General features: G+C 43.1%; 2 protein-coding genes across 2 annotated transcripts in view; both read left to right on the top strand.

The window, feature by feature from the left end:
• The first annotated feature begins 4,891 nt into the window (after positions 1–4,891).
• Positions 4,892–7,167, top strand: LOC6042173. The gene is made up of 2 exons (XM_038258132.1): positions 4,892–5,105; positions 5,171–7,167. Exons 1-2 carry the CDS (start codon positions 4,974–4,976, stop codon positions 6,950–6,952), a joined length of 1,914 nt encoding a protein of 637 aa, XP_038114060.1. The 5' UTR covers positions 4,892–4,973; the 3' UTR covers positions 6,953–7,167.
• Positions 7,168–12,320: 5,153 nt separating this feature from the next.
• Positions 12,321–15,738, top strand: part of LOC6042170 — a 34,790-nt gene continuing 31,372 nt past the window's right edge. The window contains exons 1-2 of the mRNA XM_038252912.1: positions 12,321–12,462; positions 12,533–13,137. Coding sequence (XP_038108840.1) covers positions 12,536–13,137 — 602 coding nt within the window. The 5' untranslated portion in view covers positions 12,321–12,462; positions 12,533–12,535. The remainder of the gene's footprint in view (positions 12,463–12,532; positions 13,138–15,738) is intronic.

Genomic DNA, 15,738 nt, shown 5'->3' with positions numbered 1-15,738 from the left:
GCCTTTCAGTGAGAGCTCACAAGCCGTTGCTGAATCGTTGCGGCCTATTCAGTGAGTTCACAAGCCGGAAGGGCCTTTCAGTGAGAGCTCACAAGCCGTTGTTGAAGTCGTTGCGGCCTATTCAGTGAGTTCACAAGCCGTAAGGGCCTTTCAGTGAGAGCTCACAAGCCGTTGTTGTCTTCTTCAAATCGTTGCTTAGACATGCACTTACAAATCCTTCCCCCACAGGTCTTACTGAAGATATCCACAAGCCAGTCTACGTCAGACTTGATAGCAGAGGCGACGCGTGGCCAAAATGTTTACCTGTTCAAACAATAATTTTTGGTAATTTTCAAGTTTTTAGCTCAATCATATTTAAAAAATATCTTTTATACATAATAAAAAAATAGATGATGTTAGCAATATTGTTGTGAGAACTGTTGATCACATGATTTTTATTGAAATAGTAACTCTTTCAAATTACAGCAATTATTATTCTTCAAGAAGTGTAAAATTGAAATGCTTTTTACATTATAGTTTTCTATAATTAGCTTGTTTTGTAAATAAAAAAAAAACTAAATCAAAACTTAAGGCGTAATCCAATCCAAGTTTTTCCCTGGAGTTTTCTCTTTAGTATGACTTCTCTTATGTTCCATTGGATTAGATTAGAGCAAAAAATTTCATTATTCTCAATTCTCACTAAGCAAACATTCCGGATGTTGACCATTCTAATCCTGAAATCACGTGCTCTAGTTTCCTGACCAAAACAATTGGGCCATAAACATTGTATTTTACGTTTCTCTTCAAAGTTTTCCTAAAAAACTAGAGGGAAAAAAATATATCGATGAAAATTATTAAAATCTACAAAAAAACATCACTAAAATTTTCCCAAAAAAAAATTAAACGATTAAAACTCAAGAATTCAAACCAAGTAGACATTATTACGACAGCTTTATTTTGATTTTTGTTTTTGGACAAACAACATGTTAAGGAAATTATTGTATGCTTGGTAGGGTAAAGATTTTGTTCTATTTTCTTCCAAATTATTTTGCAAATCTGTCGATGAACTTGCTTGCTCACTTTTAACTGAGCTATTTATTACTTTATTTCGGTTAAAAACGCTTTTTGGAAGCAACATGCCGTTTAACTATTTATAACAATTAAAAAAGTTTAACAAAAATATTTGAGCGAACACGCCAAATCGCCTTAGAATCATGGAACAGCCAAGCGCATTCGTATCCATAAAGCTCTCAATGAAAATCTAACGTGCACTGAAAATTCTCCCAAGCAGCCGCCAACCTGTTCGGATTTCTCCATGCACGAGTTCCCATACAACGCATCCAAAAATACACAGAAAGACCCCCCTATTTGTACACGCTGGACGGTATGAATGTGGTAGTTCAGGGTGTGCATGAAAGCTTATGGACAGTCGACATAAAAGCGCGCGATCCGAGACGCGAGCAGGGAGAGAGCAAAGTTCAAAGAGAGAGAGAAAACTCCAGATTTTGCTCTCTCCCTGCTGGTGTCTCGGCTCGCGCGCTTTGATGTCGACTGTGCAAAAGCTTTCATGCACACCCTGAACTACCACATTCATACCGTCCAGCGTGTACAAATAGGGGGGTCTTTCTGTGTATTTTTGGATGCGTTATATGGGAACTCGTGCATGGAGAAATTCGGACAGGTTGGTGGCTGCTTGGGAGAATTTTCATTGACGCTCTATGATACGAATGCGCTTGGCTATTTCATGGTTCCAAGAAGAGTTGGCGTGTTCGTTCAATTATTTTCTTTCTTCAGAAAGAAATCAAAATGATCACCTGTCCTATGAACAGGTTGAACAGGTGGACGCGACGCCTCTGCTTGATAGAACATTCACAAACCTCCTCTTCCATAGGCCTTCCAGTGAAGCCATCTCTACCTCTGGAATGAGTGACATTTACAAGCCATTTCCTTCTTTTCCCCGAAAAAGATAGGAAAAAAACTTCGACCGCTTTTTACACAGCCCACATTCCAATCTTCTGTATTTAGCGGTATTTAGTTACCGAGAGCTTAAATTACTAAGCAGAAGGAACATCTTGTTCTTGATTTTTCCTTAAACTTTAAGTTGGGGTTACGCACGACCAAACTTTTTCAAAATATGAGCAAAAGTCAATGAAATTACTAAATTGGGACCTGCAGACAAAGTCACAGATATTGTACAGATATTGATAATCTGGCATCACTTCCAAAAGTGTCAACATAAATTTTCTTTCACTTTCTCGCAGTTCAACTTTTTTTCAGTCTCCCGCTCTTTTTCTCACCACAGCAAAACAAACCATGCTAATGGTGCAGAAATCAAAAATTTCAGCCAAAAGTCCACGCTCTCCGCGTGACAGGCAAACCAAAATTTCGATTTTGAGCAGCCGGATCCTCCTCCACAACCGAAAATCAACTGACTGATTTCCTTTTTTTACTTCACTCACCTGTCACTTAACGCGCTTGGCGTGCACCGAAAACGAAAAACAAAACACTAGAGCTAAGCGAAAAGAACAAACGCTCTCCTGGCAGGATTCGCCATTGCGTAGACCCTAGCTCCCACGGGTCAGAACTCCGAGCGTGGCCGAGATGCCACCAGACTGGATGACTGCTGAACAGGAACTGAGGCCGTGCTGCCGTGCGCTGGCAGCTGTGTGTGTTGACGTGCGGAGACAGGGGGTTGATGCCCGTGCACGCATATTGCGAACCATAGACAGGGGGGCGCTATACGGGCCCACACAAAGCTGACAGACCAAAACTGTCAGACCAAAGCGGGTTTGGCTGCCAATCCCCCTGTCAGACCAAAGAGCAAAAGATAAACAAACTCAAGACACTGATATTGGTGAACACAAATTAGGCAAGAGAATTTTGCAACAAAAATATTTTTTCAACAAAACATATATTTTGGAGCTAAGAAAAATAGTCTATCGCCTATAAAATGATTCAATTAATCGGCTTCTTATCGAGAACAGATAAAATAAAAAGATTTGTAGCACTTTTTGTTTATTTAAAATTTCAGCCAAATTTTCGGTGTTTACCTAAAGCATCTTGCAATAAAGTATGCGGAATTGTGAATCTTCTTCTTACTTCATCTCCTTGGTCAAAATCATCACCCCACCCCATAGAAATTTGAGCCGACGTTCTCAACGATTTAGTCGGTTTCAGTCTGTTGAATCTACCGACTAAATCTACCAACTAATCGGCTGATTGTTTCACCGACTCTTATGGGAGCTTAACACAGGGATCGACCATTTTGACCCGTAATTTTTGGACGAAATTTAAGTGATTTTGCCAGCCCTCTGTCACGACGGCCATGTTTATGAAACCTAAATGTTCGACGCGAACACGAAGACAACAAAGAAGATGAAGAACGCATTTGCTGTCAAAATTTGAAAATAAACAAACCGCGTGGTGAAAAAAGGCATAATTTCATAATGTTGAAATGATTTCCATGAAAAATAACGACACGGGACGGATTTCCCCAGAGAATTGCCCGCGAAATTGCCAGTTTTGCAAGTTGTTCCCACTTCGCGATTCCACACAGCACGCGATTCCTTCGATTCTGTGCGAGTCGACAGCGGAGTGGGACAGTCCTCGGGAAGGTTATCGAAGGATGCTCGAAAGACCAGCTCCGCCACAATCACCGGAATCACGGATGTTTCTGGTCGGTTACGCCATTGCAGCGAGTTGTTCGGAAGGATCTACAGCGGGACTTGGCCAGTCCAGTACTACGGCAAATCTTCCCGGTCAATCGGAAGCAACAGTTCTCACCTTTTTCGCAACAGATTTGCACACACAAAAAGTGATGTTTCTTGAAGATTTGGTGTAAACAAACAGACAACACTAATACTGCTATACTCAAAGAGCCCACGCAGCAGTATTAGTGAAGAGCCCACGATAAACAACGTGGGCTCTTCACTAATACTACTACGTGGGCTCTTCGAGGTTTTGGTGACTGTCAAACGTTCTAGCCATTTACAGTGGTGCCAGAGGGTTGCAGTCACCAAAACCTCGAAGAGCCCACGTAGTAGTATTAGTGAAGAGCCCACGTTGTTTATCGTGGGCTCTTCACTAATACTGCTGCGTGGGCTCTTTGAGTATAGCAGTATTAGTGTTGTCTGTTTGTTTACACCAAATCTTCAAGAAACATCACTTTTTGTGTGTGCAAATCTGTTGCGAAAAAAGGTGAGAACTGTTGCTTCCGATTGACCGGGAAGATTTGCCGGGTAGTACTGGACCGGGGCCTGGCCAAGTCCCGCTGTAGATCCTTCCGAACAACTCGCTGCAATTTCTGGCAGGGATTAACCGACCAAGTGCAGAAACATCCGTGATTCCGGTGATTGTGGCGGAGCTGGTCTTTCCGAGCATCCTTCGATAACCTTCCCCGAGGACTGTCCCACTCCCGCTGTCGACTCGCACAGGGAATCGAAGGAATCGCGTGCTTGTGTAGAATCCGACCTTTTGTGGAATGACAAGAAGTTCATCGCGAAGTGGTTCGAACAAATGTGAACTTTTAACTTGCAAAACTGTCTTTATCGCAATTTCGCGGGGCATTTATCCATAGTCTCTGGCGGATAGGGTCCTTCGGGAACTTGTGTTTGGAAATCCGTCCCGTGTCGTTATTTTTTCATGGAAATCATTTCAACATTATGAAATTATGCCTTTTTTCACCACGCGGTTTGTTTATTTTCAAATTTTGACAGCAAATGCGTTCTTCATCTTCTTTGTTGTCTTCGTGTTCGCGTCGAACATTTAGGTTTCATAAACATGGCCGTCGTGACAGAGGGCTGGGTGACTGTCAAACGTTCTAGCCATTTACAGTGGTGCCAGAGGGTTGGATTTTGCGTGTGCGTGTACGACTCGAACAACTGTCACTTGAATGTTTTTGTTTTGTTCGACCTGTTCGACGCAGTTTTCTAAATTTTTTAAATCGTTGTCTGCGTCTTGAAATTTTGTGAAAATCAAGCCAAATTTTGCACGAAATGGCTTCGTCCTGTGACAGTGGACCCCCTGCCGGCGAATCATGCCCCAGAAAACGAAAACATTCGTACTGCAGCGAACCCGCGGCGACTAAACCTGATTCAACCGGTTTCGATGATAACAACAACGTCGAGGTATGGTTTTATTTTGGTTTAGATTTTTTTTTCTGGAGAATTTGAAACAAATCGTACTTATGCAGCAAAATGTTGCCGACACCGAGCCGATCATTTACTCCCGGAAGGGCATCATCCCGGTTGAACTTCAGAGCCGGTTCGAATCGATGAGGGCGGGGGAAAATTTTGGACTGCGGCACGCTCAGCTGGATCCCAAGTTGCAGATCATATTCCAGGGTCAGCGCTTTCAGTTTTATTCGTTCTGGCCGAACGAAACCTCCTGGTGGAGATGCGTCCACCACCGGCTGCAAGGCTGTCGGGCCATGGTTGAAATCGACGCCGAAATGGCGCGGGTTACGATGCAGAAGGAGCAGCACAGGCATCATCCGGTCGCGGAAAAGTTGCTCGAGTGTCCCCAGGGAAAGGGGGTGACGGTGTTTGATGGAGATGTGAAGACTTTTTGGTTGACCCACGGCGCGGGAAACGGCCTGTCCGGTCAATTTTCACGTAATTTGATTATTGAAGGTCAGAAGTTTTATCTCGTTAAGATATATAAATCATATATCAGCACGTGGCACTGCAATAAGACGAGCAGTTGCAGGGCACATCTCAGCGTTCAAGGAGTTTTCCAAAAAATCAAACAATTTGACGAGCACAATCATGGACCGCTTTCTGAAGGTAAAATGGCAGCACTTCAGCACAATTGCAACGTTGAGCTCGATTTGATAAGCATCAGAGACAAGAAAGACCAGCCTCCGGAGGTAAAACCTGTGATAGCACGAATCACCTACGACGGACAGGAATTCCGACTTCAATCGAACGAGCCTGACGGAACCCGGCTGTGGCGCTGCATGTGGCACGACCTCCGCCAGTGTCCGGTGACTGTTCGCATGAGCAACAGCGGAATGAAAGTTGTGCCGGTGTCCCCAAAAGCTCGGCACAACCACCCGGATGATATCATCGGCGTCTATCTGCATGAGGATGGCCGGCATCCTATTTTCGACAAGCAGGAAAAGACGAAACTACCCTTCTGGCTATTTACCGTCGAATCCGTCGAGCATGAAATGAAGCGTCGAGGAATGATCTACCAAGGGTACAAATACCTTCTGGCCACGATCGGTGACCGCGGGGACAGCGAGTGGAAGTGTGTAAAGTGCGAGACAACTCTGCAAATCACGGGACTCTTCTGGATAGCTTCCCAACAGGGCAACCACTCTCACGGTCCGCTCACAACCGAAGAGATCTACGCCATTACAAGAAAAGGCGACAACATCAACGATCTCCTGCCGTCCAGCGGCGTCCCACTGTCCAAACAAGCTCTTCTCGCCACTCTATCCTCCCCCAACCCAAACCGAACCTTCCAACTGCACCACCAAGGCGACGCCATGAAGATCCTCCAGGACGGCTTCGAGTACTACTACGTCTGCTCCAAACCAAGCTACTCGCTGTGGCGTTGCATCTACTCGTCGATCCGCTGCTGCAACGCTACCCTGCGCCTCTTCAACATCACCCAGCAAACCTCGCACACTCCCCACAACCACTCCGACGAGCTGTGGCATCTGTACTTCACCGCGCTCGGCCAACACACCATCCAAGGGCTTCCCTTCCACTTTCTGATCCAACCAACGTTCCTACGACCCCTGCCGCACCTGATCTACGCAGGGCACCAGTTCAATCTGGACTTTATAACGGAGCAGGGAAGCGCGAGTCTTTGGTTTTGCGCGGACCCGGGCTGCCGCGTGTCGTTGACCGTGACGGGACAGTTTGAAACTGTGAGCGTAGAAGGGCTGCCGCACGGGGAGCCTCCGATGGCCAGGAATGTGCAAGCGGATTGGATCAGACGATTCGGATCGTCGCGTAGCTTTTAAGCGTGTTTGAACTTGTTAGAGATTAAGTCGGTTGCAATCGTTGTTTGAACTAGTTTTAAGATAAGTGAAGCGGAATTTCGATGTCGAAATGATGAGTCGTTTTTTTTTGTATCAGTATCGTAGTATCATTTGAAGTGTTTTGTCGTAAAAGCATGTTGTGATATTAGCAAGCGTTTGAAATCAAATAAACATCGTTATGTATTTTAGACAGCAAATTGTGTTTTATTTCTTCGTCACTTTCATTTGTTTTTTCATAGAAATGCAAAAAAAGTAAAGCAATCCACTTTAACGACCCCCGGGTCTTTTGTGGGCTCTGTTGCAAGTTTCTGCTCATTTCTAGGCATCCGAAGGTTATGTGTGGTGAGTCACCCAAAACCTCTTTTACGCAAATGGACCGACGTTTTACTTCCCCATCCGATAGAAAGCCAGGAGGATAAGGCGGGAATCGAACCCGGGGCATCTTAGGGATCGGCAGCCGAAGCCGCTAACCACCGCGCCACGAGGCTACTGTAAGCTACTGAAAAAAGTTCAAGATGGTATGTCAGAGACATAACCGAAAGACATAGGACCAAACAATTTGAATGTGTTTTTGGATTGCTAGTGAAATCGAGAGTGAAATCTGAAATAACATTATTTTATTTTGTTTTATAGATTTGTCGGCAAAATTGTCTTAAATGTTCTCCCAAGGTGAACCTTCCATGAGGGCACCGGCAACTCCAGGTTGTGGCCACTACGGTCGAAATGTCAATTTTCATGTTCAGTATCAAAAACCATGAATTTTGATATCCATATTGCCACAACACGTATGGTTCTGTTAAAGACCCTCCGGGCCCCGGGGAAACCTGCTTTGAGATCATCGAACACTCAAGGTTGTGGCCACTACTGTCGGAATGTCAATTTTCATGTACAGTATCAAAAACCATGAATGTTGATACCCATATTGCAACAACTCGTATGGTTTTGTAAATGTCCTCCCAGGCCCCGAGGAACCTGCTTTGAGATCACCGGCCACTCAAGGTTGTGGCCACTACTGTCGGAATGTCAATTTTCATGTACAGTATCAAAAACCATGAATGTTGATACCAATATTGCCACAACTCGTATGGTTCTGTAAAAAGTCCTCCGGGCCCCGGGGGAACCTGCTTAAAGGGTACCGGCCACTCCAGGTTGTGGCCACTACTGTCGAAATGGCCATTATTATGTTCAGTATCAAAAACCATGAATTTTGATACCCATATTGCCACAACTCGTATGTTTCTGTAAATGTCCCCCCAGGCCCCGGAGGAACCTTCTTTGAGGGCACCGGCCACTCCAGGTTGTGGCCACTACTGTCGAAATGGCCATTATTATGTTCAGTATCAAAAACCATGAATTTTGATACCAATATTGCCACAACTCGTATGGTTCTGTAAAAAGTCCTCCGGGCCCCGGGGGAACCTGCTTAAAGGGTACCGGCCACTCCAGGTTGTGGCCACTACTGTCGAAATGGCCATTATTATGTTCAGTATCAAAAACCATGAATTTTGATACCCATATTGCCACAACTCGTATGTTTCTGTAAATGTCCCCCCAGGCCCCGGAGGAACCTTCTTTGAGGGCACCGGCCACTCCAGGTTGTGGCCACTACTGTCGAAATGGCCATTATTATGTTCAGTATCAAAAACCATGAATTTTGATACCAATATTGCCACAACTCGTATGGTTCTGTAAAAAGTCCTCCGGGCCCCGGGGGAACCTGCTTAAAGGGTACTGGCCACTCCAGGTTGTGGCCACTACTGTCGAAATGGCCATTATTATGTTCAGTATCAAAAACCATGAATTTTGATACCCATATTGCCACAACTCGTATGTTTCTGTAAATGTCCCCCCAGGCCCCGGAGGAACCTTCTTTGAGGGCACCGGCCACTCCAGGTTGTGGCCACTACTGTCGAAATGGCCATTATTATGTTCAGTATCAAAAACCATGAATTTTGATACCCATATTGCCACAACTCGTATGGTTCTGTAAATGTCCCCCCAGGCACCGGGGGAACCTGCTTCGAGGGCACCGGCCACTCCAGTTTTTTTTTCACCACTGTCAAATTGGCCATTTTTCATGAGAACCGCCGCATCATAGCGACTTCCACCGGTCCTCTTCGCTCGAATTTTCTCCTTCTGCTGCTGCTGGTTCTTCCTTCTGGTTGCTGGTCCTCTTCTTCTATTGGCCGCTGCTGCTGCTGCTCCGCGCCGGCCCGACGTGCACAGTTCGAGTGCTCGTTCCAAAGTGACTTGCTTTTGCGAAATTTTCTGCTTAAATAGCGGCACAGCCGGAGAACGGCACAAAAGGGGCGCGGTCTCGAATGCATACGCTCGCTCTGATTGGTCATCTGTCCGATTTGTACTGAAAAATTACTCATTTTGATTGCATGTTTTAAGTGCTTTAACTATGTTTAGTCAGACTATCTATGTAGTTAAACAATAGCTGAAGTCTTCCTCTTTCGATTGGTGGTCCAACCATCTGGATTGATTCACAGGGAAAAAAGATATAAGCGTTCAAAATGTCCCCTTTTTTAACGCTTAAAAGTGACGCTTTGGATCGAATTTCTGAACTGGCCCCCCAATATAGTAAGTAGAGACATAGTCCTATGTCAAAAATTGAATAAATTCACGATCATGTCATGATCATGTCCCCACATCTCTCCTCTTCTCTAGATTTTGTGAAATGTGATCCATTCAAAGAATTCTCTCAGTGGTTAATGCAACGCAATAGGCCTGGCCAGTGGCCACATTAATGTGGGTAATAAATACCATAGACTAAGTAATAGACTAAACACTTCGAAATTCTTCAAAAAGTTTGACTCGAAAGCTGTGAACCGCGTGTACTACCGTGAACCGCATCGGATTGCCCCTCGTTTGAGAGTCTTGCTTGGCATCATTGCCTTTTTGCTTTTCAAGCAGAAACTCAAAAAAGTTTTATTTTCATTTTTCTCTTACCGTTATTTATTTGGTTTGGTCGAGGATTTTGTTTTGGTTTTGTCAACTGATATTAACCCAAAACGGGTGTATCCCATTTGGCATAAAGCCATTTGGCATAATGCCGTTTGGCATAACGCCGTTTGGCATAATGCCATTTGGCATAATGGACGTTTGGCATAATGGTCATTTGGCATAATGGTCATTTGGCATAATGATATTACATTTTCAAAATTATTTCACTTTCATTGATCCCAGAATCGGTAGTACAGTTTGAATGAGGACAGCAGTTTTTAGTACAGTTTAAAGCTTGACATTTAGAAAACGATGCACTTTTTTGAATGTTACAGAATTTATAACACCACCGCTGATAATTTCATTTTTTGCTTGCCTGCCCACTGAGAATTTTGGCTCGAGCCTCGAGTCGATCTGGTTCGAGATCGAGCCTGAATCGAGTCGAGGCTCAAGCAAAATTCTCAGTGGGTGGTTACATGAGAGTCGCGACGCCTGCCTCAATCTTTTCTGCAGTAGCAGCAAGTGCTGCCAGAAGAGCTTAAAGAAAAAGTTGAAGTTTTCAGCAGTGGTGTTATAAATTCTGTAACATTCTTAATTTTTGACGAATCTTTTCGCACTCTTCGGTTTCCTGGTTGTTCCTGGGTTGTTCCCTGGAACACGAACTATGAGCTCATGAGGTCTGTGAAAAATTCAAAAATCATCAAGGGACTCAAAACTCAAGCCAAAACGCACCGATTATCCCATTTAAATTTTAAAGTCAAAGCGCCAGGTCCTGTCACAAACAATCAAGCTCATATTTGGGATTCAGGCTTAGTTCATCTGGGGCCCTGAAATGCCCGCAAAATTCACACATTTTGTTTATTTATTCACAAAACACAAAAGTGAGATTTTTATTTGAAATGTAAAGCATTTCACTTTGTCATATACGTAGGCAAATATTAATTCACCGTCTTCAGCTTTGGATCCAACCAAAAAACGCGGTTCATTTTTTTCTGAACTCTCAACTGCTGACTCAAGATTTATATTTCTTTTAGAGAAAGCGACACTTTCTAGACTTGTGACAACTGCTTGAAAAAGTTGATTTTTTCTTCTTAAGTTGAATTTTCTTCATTAAACAGGGGATAATGCGCTTCAGCTGTGGTCACAACTCAAGCGAGTTTTCCTTTCCTTTAAAAATATTCACCTATATCAGCAGTCAAAGAGTTTTCCCTTTTTTAAAGAAGGGAAAATTCAATTTGTATCAGCAGTCAAAGAGTTTTTCCTTTTTTAAAGAAGGGAAAATTCAATTTGTATCAGCAGTCAAGAGAGTTTTCCCTCTTTAAAGAAGGGAAAATTCAACTGGTGTCAGTAGTCATCACAAGTCAGTGAGTTTTTTTCCCTTCTTTAAATAATGGAAAATTATCTTGACTTGTGATAACTGCTGACACAAGTTAAATTTACCTTTCTTTAAAGAAGTGAAAACTTTCTTTGACTTGAGATAACTACTAACATGAGTTGAATTTTTCTTTCATTAAAGAAGGGAAAACTCTCTTGACTGCTGATACAAATTGAATTTTCCCTTCTTTAAAGAAGGGAAAACTCTTTGACTGCTGATATAGGTAAATATTTTTAAAAAAGAAGGGAAAACTCGCTTGAGTTGTGACCACAGCTGAAGCGCATTTTCCCCTGATTAATCAAGAAAATTCAGCTTTAGAAGGAAAATTCAACTTTTTTCAGCGCACACAAAATAAATTATGGTAATATTCATCAGGAAATGGTGATGGATTTTGTGTCAAAAAAATAAATATTAATTTTACATAAGAAATTGGTGAATATTAATCATGATTATCTGATCAGGTTCAAATTTTTACATTTTTAAGTCGAGTCGGAAGTTTGAAAAGTGCCCCTTTCTTTAAAGGAAATATTAACCTTTTAAATGTCAAACATATTTGGCTCAATGGCTTCAAATAGCCTTGGGAACAATATTCAGCATGTGGAGCAACGTTTTGAACAAACCTTTCATGTTCTGGGCACCCATAGCCAGCAGTTTTCAAATCAAGAAAAAAAATCTTAAAGAAAGAAAAAAACAGCTTTCGCCGGCAGTTAGCACAACCTAATTTGGTCTTTTTAAAGCAATTTCAATATTAACTTTATTTTGAAATTTTAACATCATTATGCCAAATGACCATTATGCCAAATGGCCATTATGCCAAATGACCGTTATGCCAAACGTCCATTATGCCAAACGGCATTATGCCAAATGGCTTTATGCCAAATGGGATACACCCACCCAAAACATTATTATTTTTCAATAAGCGTATGCGAAACTGTTGTGCACACCTTCTTCTGCTTTCACAACAAAGTTGTAGCATTTCTCTCCTCTCTCAAAAGCTGCGAACTGTCAAACACGGGTAAACAAAACAGAAAAATCATCGTCCTCTGTTCCGTCGTCGTCGCGCATCAGCTTCAGCCGCAGTTGTACGCTTCAAAAAGTTCAAAAAAAAAAAACGCCTCGCGGATCCGTGTTTGCCCTTCAAACTAATCCGCTTGTAATTTATCAAAAGGTAAGTGAACTCTTAAAGTGTAGTGTCGAAACTGACAATTTTAATAAATTCCCCCCTTAAACTCCCAAAGACAATGATCAACAGCACTGCCGAACTCGCGGGGAACATTGCGAACCTGTGCCGCATCTGTTCCGCGCCCGGATCGCACACAATCTACGCCAAAATTCCGCCCTACCTGCATGAACACCCCCGCGAGTGTCCCCGCTGGACGATGCCCATCAGCCGGCTGCTGACCGAGGTGACCGGCCTAGATTCGAGCGAGGCGGACGGCCTGCCGCAGAAGATTTGTGTCGTGTGCATTTCCTACCTCAAGCACGCGTACACCTTCCGGCGGCAGGCCATCGACAATGTGGCCGCACTGCTCGCAGCCCGGTATCTGGTCACACGACAGACGAACGACGGTTCCGCCAAAAAGGACCTGGACGATCCGATCGAACCGGTTGTGATAAAGCCGGCGGTGATACGACCGGAAATGAACGACGTTTGCCAGCGGATGATGACGGCGGGGCCGGATGGGCGGGCGGTGCCCTTTCAGAAGAACCTGGACAAGCAGCAGCTGATGCAGGCGCTGTTGCTTAATGGGAATGGGCGGACGCAGCAGCAGCAGCAGCGAAGCAAGAAACAGAACAATTTAGACGAGGAACGGCGCCAGATGGACGAAGCGGAACGGAGTCGGTGAGTGGATTTAAAACAATATTTTTCTCAAGAAGTTTTCAAATATTGATTATTTAAAAAATAGAATACCAACACATAAATCAAATCTTCGGCACTAAATTTGCATTCCAAATCTGTTGAAAATTGGCAAAATTGCCGCTCGAAGCAAGTCCGTCCCATTTTTTTTGTCGAATTAGAGAAAAAGCACCAAAACTTTTTAGCATGGTGACTCCCAACGATTAACTGCCTAAAAAAACAGTAACGTGAGCAGGGGATCCCGACGTTTCTTCCTCCCCTGTAGATTCTGAACTTTGATGTTGTTTGAACATTCGTGCCCAAACTTAATCCATTTTAAAGAATCATCTTCGCGGTTAACTTTACGCAGTTGGCCTGGCCGGTTTGAACAGAAGGATGTTGGAAGTAATCGCCACGACATCCTCCAGGATGCTTCCGAAAGAATGGCTGTGCTATAGGGTTATATTAGATTAGATTAGAATAACCCTTTGGACGTTTGTCATGGCTCGTGCATAGGTTGAATAAAAAAAAAAAGATGCTAACTACAAACTAGATATTGCCGTTTAAAATTATTTTTTTTGTTTGGAAAAAATCAAGTTATTCTGGCAATGCTCGAGCCAAAAAAACGTCGCGTTTTTTTAATTACGTGAATTACATTAAATAAATATTCGAAAATTTGTATCTCTTAACATTCCAACGCCCAAGGCTCCAAACAAGTTGGAACGGTAACTTCAACTCAATGGTTCTCGGGCATACCTCAACCAATCAAGATGATTCTTCTTTCCAGTGATTTGATAATATGTCTAGATGATTTTAGAACTTTGCAGAACTTAATTTAATCAGATCTGTTATTTTTGCGATCAAAAACAAAATTCCGCGGAGGCAGTCGTTTTAAAAAAGGTGGAACGATGTTTTTGATCGCAAGAATTACAGAATTCATCAAATCAAGTTCTGCAAAGTTCTAAAATCATCTAGACATCCTATCAAATCACTGGAAAGAAGAATGATCTTGATTGGTTGAGTAATGCCCGAGAACCAGCGATTAGAAGTTTCCGTTCCATCTTTTTTGGGAGGCTTGGGCGTCCGTGTAAGTTGGACATGCGTTGGGCGTTCCAGTGTTAAAGAAATTTCCTGATCGGGTTTGGTGTCCTCTGCAAATTTTTAGTTATTGATGAGGACAATTCATAAAAAATGTACTCGAAAAAATAGCCGTTATATGGGCTCTAGGGGGTGAGATTGGGTCCCCAAACCCAATGTCACCCCTGGTGACGGTATCTTTTTTCCCAAAATCTATATTTTTATTTTTTTGAAAAGTTAAACTAAAAATTATTTTTTTTAAACATTTGTGAAATTTTCTGATCTCTCGAAAAACATGTTTTAATATTTGTCAACCAACTCTAATAATTCAAAAAGGCGTAATGTTGAATGTTTGACCTTTTCAAAACTTTAGTTTTGATTTAGAGCGTCCAATTTCCCGTCCAGGGAAAAATAAATCCCGGGAATTCTGGGAATTTCCCAAAAAAAAAAAGTATTTCCCGTTTCATTTTCACCAAAAGAATATTTCTGGAGTTTTTTTTGGGACCATCCATAAACCACGTGGACAACTTAGGGGGGAGGGGGGGGGGGGGGTTCGGCGATTGTCCACGCTCCATACAAAAAAGATTTTATTTGTGTGTGTGTGTGTGTGTGTGTGTGCAACCAACCAAACGGGACCACGCGGTCGCTTCTTACAAATTGAGTTGTTTCCATGTATTTTAGATTTTAAATCCTATACATGCAAATAACTCGCATAGGCATTTGGTAGGTGTTAGCTCTGCCGAGCTTCGGTGACCCATTTCTACGCAGGCTAGCCGTGCGCGAGGTACTTCAGCTTGAATCGACAAGCCCCGCCCTAAAGAACGTTTGCATCAATCGGATTCAAACGTTATTTAGCACTTCCGAGTCCTTGTCAAATGGACAAAGACCCAGCACGTATATAGTTTGTAGTAGTAGTATTCCTAATTCTACCAATCCATAGGACGGGGGATCGAACCCCGGTTCGAGCGACTTTAATGTTTCGTTCATGTTTAGAGTTTCAAAAATTCATATTTCCTGATCTTTCTCGTTTGGAGCAGATGGGAATCGAACCCAGGATCATTCGCTTACAAAGCGAACGCCGTAACCAGACAGTCACGGCTGCTCCATATTTCCAATTGGAAGTTTCTCACCCGAAAAGCAGCATCATCCATCAAACCGGCAGCGATTACATTCACTATTTCGTCACGAATCCGGCGACTTCTCGAGCCGTCTGCATTTTGAGCCGCTCAGAAATCGAGCCGACAATCTCAGCAAACGTTGCCTACTCCCGCCCCCTTCACTCACTACTCAACTCCTTCAACATTTTCCTCAGCAATTATCACAACTTTACAACCATACAAACTTGGAAAATCCAGCCATTTTCTCTTGAAGGCCACCTCCTGTATCGGCAGAAATTTCTGACCAAAATGTAACAAATGAATTCAAAAAACTCCGTTCGGTGACCGAGATTTCTCCTCAAAGTGTCACTTCTTCACAACACCCAAATCACATGAAAACCTGCAAAAATCCGTCTGAATTCTTGTACCACTC

Source organism: Culex quinquefasciatus, chromosome 2, assembly GCF_015732765.1.
Source record: "Culex quinquefasciatus strain JHB chromosome 2, VPISU_Cqui_1.0_pri_paternal, whole genome shotgun sequence".
Classification (NCBI taxonomy): Eukaryota; Metazoa; Arthropoda; class Insecta; order Diptera; family Culicidae; genus Culex; species Culex quinquefasciatus.
Note: the sequence above shows the minus strand (reverse complement) of the source record. Positions and strands in the feature narration are given on the sequence as shown.

Coding starts and splice junctions, on each gene's coding strand:
- LOC6042173 (XM_038258132.1), top strand. CDS start 4,974: ATGGCTTCGTCCTGTGACAGTGGACCCCCTGCCGGCGAATCATGCCCC. Junction 5,106..5,170: donor ATGATAACAACAACGTCGAG/GTATGGTTTTAT, acceptor GTACTTATGCAG/CAAAATGTTGCCGACACCGA.